The sequence below is a fragment of the Hypomesus transpacificus genome, chromosome 2, assembly GCF_021917145.1.
Source record: "Hypomesus transpacificus isolate Combined female chromosome 2, fHypTra1, whole genome shotgun sequence".
Lineage (NCBI taxonomy): Eukaryota > Metazoa > Chordata > Actinopteri > Osmeriformes > Osmeridae > Hypomesus > Hypomesus transpacificus.
This window is the reverse complement of record NC_061061.1, coordinates 15,030,571-15,037,461: the sequence shown is the minus strand read 5'-3', so window position 1 is coordinate 15,037,461 and position 6,891 is coordinate 15,030,571. Positions and strand designations below refer to the sequence as shown.

Genomic DNA, 6,891 nt, shown 5'->3' with positions numbered 1-6,891 from the left:
TCCACACACTGTGGGCTGGTATCCGCTCTGGCACTCCCTTCAGTCCAGATGGGCCTTGATTTGACCTCTCACCCTAACATTTGAAAACAATCACACTCTTTGGACTTCAGCACGATCGGACAGATCCCTTTAAGGGGTTGATCCTCTGTTGACTGCCCTTTGGTCCAGCTGGTTGTCGTTGAGATAAACCGATGGATAAACAGATTGCTTTTGAATTAGGGACTGGCCCAAGCCATTTGAATCAGTTCATTCATGACTTGTCAGTGTGCTCTTTGATTCTCTTTATACAGCTTTAATAATGTTTACTTCATCTTAACTCTGTAGTGAGACCATATGTGATTCTAAATTGCCATCTCTGGAAAATATCACAGTCTATAAGTTTGTTTTAACAAATGTAACATCCAAATGAGGTAAGAAAACACTGGAGGAGTGATAAATTCTATGGCAACCAGAGCAAACAAGGATATCACCTAAAGGTGAGGAGGTAGTAGCTTGGAACTGGCCTCCACAGACTATTACACCACTCCAATCGATTTCAGCACTCTAGTTACATAGGTCATAACAATACCATAACTGTAAGCAGTTTATTCCATGAAGTTTAGGATGAATGGATCCTGTGTATGATTTCCTTTGAGGCTAGTGGGAGTTAGAAAGAGAGAGAAATGAGAATGGAAGAGAGAGGAAGTCAGAAAGATAGAGAGTGAGCATGAGATAGAGCACAAGAAAAAGAGGTGTGAAGTTCTGTTAGTTATGTTTTGTAAGGTTACACATTGCGGGAAAGTGGAGCGTGCTGGTGTTCAGTGCTGACAGGAGCCACATTCCACAAGGTGAACACAAAAAGGACTAAGCCGCTCCCTTTTCAAATGACTGCAGCACTGGATTGTTGCAAAATTCTTTCTAGGGTTTTCACTTGTTAGGACCTGCAAAGGTACGCTGTCAGCAGATAGAAAAAGAGAGACAGAGAGAGACAGAGAGAGAGAGAGAGAGAGAGAGAGAGAGAGAGAGAGAGAGAGAGAGAGAGAGAGAGAGAGAGAGAGAGAGAGAGAGAGAGAGAGAGAGAGACTAAGCAAAAGAAAGAGTTGGAAAGCAAGAAAGGGAAGAAAATATATATATTACTGAAGAGTATTGTCATTTCAAGAATAACAAGACAAGTTTGAATTTGCATATTTGAGCGACATACAAAAGAGATAGGAGATAGATAATGAGTGTAAGAGAGAGAGAAGAGAAAGAAAGAGAGAGACAGAGACTAAGGGGTGTGTCATAGCAATTTAGTTCCTCAAGGAAGTACAACTGAAAATGATCTTGAGACTGGTGAGCACAAGCAGATAGAAAGACGGCACAACTGATTTTCTTTTGTTTTCGCCTTGTAAAATGAAGGTGTACCGATAAATGTATTCTTTATGTTGACAACTTGATCCACGTGTAGAGAGCAAAAACTGACACAGAGGAGGGAGGGGGTACCACACTCACTGACAGACACAGGTAAGGGTGCTCTCAATGTTTTTATCTAATAGCAACCTAGCTACAACTAAACTGTGCAATGATAATTTATCTTGTACATAATTCTCTGATTGAACAAGTTGTTTGAACATGTTTTGTGATTGGTTGATTTACACCCAGACAAAAAAGTAAGCAGGAAGGTGGCCAAATCAAAATCAATTTGGCAAAATGGATAATGTTTGATAATGGTTAGTTTTCCTCTCATCTTTCTCATCTAAAACGTGGGTAGGGAAGATATTGTTCATTCAGATGGTGTAACAGAAAGGCAGCACCACAGTGTATGTCCTCATGACCGTAAAGCTGAACATACAGTACTGTCAGTGTCTGTTAAATATTACGCAACGTGGAGCAGTAGATGTTCCCTCCTTTAACTGGCCTACTTTGACTGAGTGTCCAAGCCTGTGAAGTGAAATAAATATAATGACACAACAGTGTTCAACAGATGGTAGGGATGGAAAAAAACAAGTTGTGAGCCAGTGATGACTCCTCAGTGCAAACCCAACTGCTGTCAGTTTCGTTTCCCTTTTGAACCAACAAAAGTCTGTGAGTCTTGAACACCCTATTAGAAATGTAATTGTTACTATGGTACTACTACACAGGTATAGGTTTAAAACACTTAAAACCATAATCAATTGATGAGTTCATCAGTACACTGAATATGCACTGGCACATGCACTAACTAGGGTATCTTAGGAAGCCAGTAAACATTCATCAACAGTCTCAGTGTACCTCCTTTGTGAGTGTCCACAGTGCTCCACATCCCTTTTTGATCTACTATGGGAAACCATTGATGAGGCCCACATGGAATAAATGTTTAAAAAAGATATACCTTGGGAACGCTTTTGTTTACTTATCTGAAAGAGATAACTGCAAGATGTCACAAAGAACATAGACTTCCATTATTAGTTTCCATTATTTACTCTACAAAGTGTTAAAAGTTACACATTCTATGTTTTACATTTTGATTATTCTCAATTTTGAAAAAGAGTGAGAATAGAATAATGTGTCTCACTCGGGTCTCAGTGCCCCCAAGTCCAGACAAGCGACGACACACGTAAGCCTATTGGGGCTAATGTTTAAGGATCCTGTACAAGCAAGGACCTGGTGCCTCTTAATAACAGTGTTACCCATGTGAGCAGGGCAATCTAAGGAAGTCACCACGGCTTTACCTATACACACAGACATACATCCATGTATAAATACATAAATACATACAGACAGTGCATACACACAAATAGATACAAACACATACACCCCCCCCCCCCTGGCTACGCACTGAAGTTGTCTGTGGAATGCTGGAATACTAAATGTTTATCTTTAATGCCTGCCTGCTTGTACTTACTCCACCAATCAGCACTCTCGATTGGAGTATCCGTCAATGGGACTCTCTTGCATCCAAACAACCTGTAGATGAAGGCGAAAGTTACAAAATACTAATGTGATTAATTTCTGGTTAATTCATCTCCAAAGGAGTATTTGGTTTCAGTCCATTTAGTATGGGTCTGGTTTGAGTTGTGACTAGTCATACATTAACACACCACCTAAAGAGTTGTCTCTTTCAATTGTGAACAATTATTTTGAAGATAGCAGTATAACAGGTCTGAACTCTTCCAAAAGAGTTTTCTGCACCAGGTTATTATAGCTACATCACCTGTACATAATCTCTTAAAAACACACATTAACCATATTCCTATTCCATTAAGTGGTTGCCATTTCCATTAATTAAAAGTGGCTTAATGTGATAGTAGTATTTTGAACAATTGACTCTCATGCAGAGAGTTTAAACACAACCACAGTAGACTGTTTCCAGCTCTGCCTCCATATTTCTGGAGTGAATGTATTTCCTGATGGGGGCACATATCTCTCATCAATTCACAGTAGGCTTTTGGAGCATAGAAATGAGATTTAGAGCTATTTTGAAATAACTATCACGCTGCTCCACTTCCATTATCACAGTTGAGGGAAATGAATGTAATGAATGTTCACTAATTCCCCACAGAGAAGAAGCTTTCTATTGAAGCACACCATTAGAAATATGACACTGGTTCAGAATTAATGGATATGCATGTATTAGAAGGCGTAATGTGATGTCTTATGCAAGATTAGTGTTAGTGATTAACATGGATGTTGTAACTGACACTGGGTGAATGCAAGCAATGCAGTGCTACAGTTATTATCTATTAAGCACATTACATATATGGATCACACTTCTCAACACCTGGCAATTTGCTTTAAGTGCTATGAGTGTGTGCATAATTTCAGTCAAAAGTCTAGATTATCGCTTTTTAACCAAATACAGAAACACACCTGCAGCTGTTTAAAAAGTAGATAAAACACATGTTGTGTACACCCAAATGACACTTAAATGGAGTTAAATCCTGCTGCCCATGTTCTGTAAAGGATGTCGCAAAGGAAAGAGGAGGTTTTCATTTGCATGAGAGTGCATTCCAAACCTTCAATAGCAAAAAGCAACTTTGTCCTGGCCTCTAACATTCTCTGTTACCACTGTGTTGATGCAACCTGCACGGCAGGTAGGGACCTGCTGTAGCTATGCCGCCTTGTCTACCTCACATACTTGTCCACACAGGCCTGAGTGGGGTTTCAACATTGAAGTACTTTACATAGGGTGGTGACAACGAGTCAATTAGTTGTTTAGCAGTTAGCTCTTGAAAATGTTTATATGATGTGGAATGGAGTGGACTAACCCTAACCTTAATGAATCAATTCTCAATTTGACACATCCTACCTCAATAAACTATGGGAGTTATTCTGTATTTACCTCCATTGATAATATTCTTGATGACTTAAATCTCCAACTGATTACATGAAAGCCACTGAAGTAAAGCAGCCTTGCGAGTACAGCCCGATTGCATTGTTAACCATACATAACTATTTTCTCAAATGGGTTAGGATAAATCTATTTTAGGCAAATCCAAGTCAAGCCTCCACCTAGAATGACCCTATTCCTGTCAGACTGTGTGGTATAACAGCAGTATATGTTTGCATGAAACAGACACAATGATCACTGATGACTTCCCATGGGTTGGTTTTCAGTATTTCTCCCCTGGAGAGTGGTAGGCATGGGGAGTGCAGCCTCCTTAGGGGACAGGTCTAGGTGCTTCCCGTGGGTTTTAGCTGTTTACGTCTGTTGTACTAATATGAAAAACAAAATAGTTTTGTCTGAGCTGAAGGATACTTAAAGGGCTTAAAACAACCCTAAACCCAAACATCTAAAACATCAAATGGTGGATAAGTAAGTGCATAAAGCAGGGTGGCTGTTCCAGGTGTTTTTGGACGAGGCACGGAATTTTAAATGATAACCATTTTTGTTCAACTCTGTCCTGCTTTCTCCTCAGGTGACGATGGAGTCCTTTAGCTCCAAAGACATGGCCATGCAGGCCCAGAAGAAGATCCTCAGCCACATGGCTAACAAGTCCATGGTCAACATGTTTATTGACGACAACAGCAGTGAGATCATGGATGAGCTCTACCGTGTGTCTAAAGAGTATACTGGCAATCGTACAGAGGCCCAGAAGGTAATAAAAGATATGATCAAGATTGCAGTGAAGATTGGTGTGCTGTTCAGACACAACCGCTTCAATGCAGGCGAACTAGGTTTGGCTCAAGAGTTCAAGAAGAAGTTGCACCAAGGAGCCATGACAGCCATTAGCTTCCATGAGGTAAAAAGCCCCCCGAAAGTTTTTGTTTCATGTTTAGCATGTGTAGTTCAATGTCTAGATAACCAATGACAAAGGGTACCATTTAAGAGGATCAATCAATGTGATGATAGTAATGCAAAAATTTGAGACGACGGGCATATTGTTATAAAGCTGAAATCCCACGGTAATTACATGACTATCACTTCCTGTGGTGTAGGTGGAGTTCACCTTTGACAAGACCGTGATGTCAGAGATCTTAACAGGATGCAGGGACCTGCTGTTGAAGCTGGTCAACATTCACCTCACAGCCAAATCTCATGGCCGCATCAACCATGTGTTCAACCATTACGCTGACCCAGAGCTCCTGACTAAGCTGTATGACCCAGATGGCCCCTTCCGGCCCAACCTTATCAAGATCTGCAATGGACTCAACAAACTGGTAGAGGAGGGAACAATATGAGTCACCTGCAATGGCCTAACGTGTGTGAGACACTGAGAGATGTGTTCAAAAAGGTCTGGCTTAGAACTCATTGGGCTGACTGATCAGATAGGATGTGACATCACTGAAGACTGTTACAGTTGGAACTGGTGTTACATGAAGCAGACCCTGATGTGTTACCATGCCAAAAAAATGACTTTTAACAAATGGGAAAAAGACATGGGCGCATCTGGACCTTCATTTTTGTTGCTAGTAAATGATAATATTTCAATTTTTAAATGGTACGTCTAACACAGGAGTCTCCAAACCTGTTTCTGGTGAGCTGCCTGCATGTAGGTTTTTGCTCCAACACGAATCTAGCACACCTGATTCTAATATTTAGCTGGTTAATTGGGTAACTAGTGTTGAATCAGGTCAAATAAGTGTGGTTGGATCCAAAACCAACAGGCAGATAGTCAGAAAAGGGGTTGAAGACCACTGGTCTACTGTTTTTTTTATAGTAAACACAAAGGTCAAAGGACTTCCAGTTTCAGGAAAGTCCAAAATATGCTTGAATGGGATAAAATCACTATTTGAAAAATGGAATTACCATCTGTGCATTTCAATTCATTGGATGCATTGAAAACCAAAAAGATACCTGAATTTAAACCAATGCTTTTCATTGAAGTCCCAATCACAAATTGATACCAAGATCCTGCATTGCCATCTGGTGGTTAAAAAGGTAATGCTTAAGAAAAATGCAGTTACTATTTTGCACATCTATTTCAAAATACTGTGGGGTGCAATCAGTAATTAATGTTACAGCTCAGGAAGAACTAAAAATAGCGATTTATTTTATATGAATCCCAAAATCGCTTATTTTGTAATATTCAAACCAATGCAATTTAAACAATAAATCTTGGTTATTTAATGTGTTTTTGTAGATTTTATGAATATGTTTTTATCCAGACAGACTAGATGGGTGGGAGTGTGCAATAATGCTGGAACATCTGAACTGCAGAAATGTACTGAATTTGCTCCTCACATGAGTAACAAAGTCAATGTACTGCGACCTCACATTAAACCTTCCACTAGTTTAGTAAGTTTAAGTATCACTACCATGTATCTATGTCAGCCACTTTTTAAAACACTAACCTGTCACAAGAAAGTCTCTGTTTAGCCTGCAAACTGAATTGACCTAATAATCAAGACACACTTAGGGACTTAAACTCAAGTCATGAGCTGATTACTTAATTTGAGTTAGGAAGCAACACCTTGCATTCCATCAAAATAATTGCTCAGACAATGTTTTAA

At 39.7% G+C, this 6,891-nt stretch overlaps 1 protein-coding gene across 1 annotated transcript; it reads left to right on the top strand.

Annotated features, from left to right (window-relative positions):
• Window positions 1-1,054: 1,054 nt before the first annotated feature.
• On the top strand, window positions 1,055-6,508 carry tnfaip8l2b (tumor necrosis factor, alpha-induced protein 8-like 2b). Its single transcript, XM_047028087.1, has 3 exons — window positions 1,055-1,482; window positions 4,857-5,180; window positions 5,377-6,508. The coding sequence occupies exons 2-3, from the start codon at window positions 4,863-4,865 to the stop codon at window positions 5,617-5,619; spliced, it is 561 nt and encodes a 186-aa protein (XP_046884043.1). The 5' UTR covers window positions 1,055-1,482; window positions 4,857-4,862; the 3' UTR covers window positions 5,620-6,508.
• Window positions 6,509-6,891: the final 383 nt, after the last annotated feature.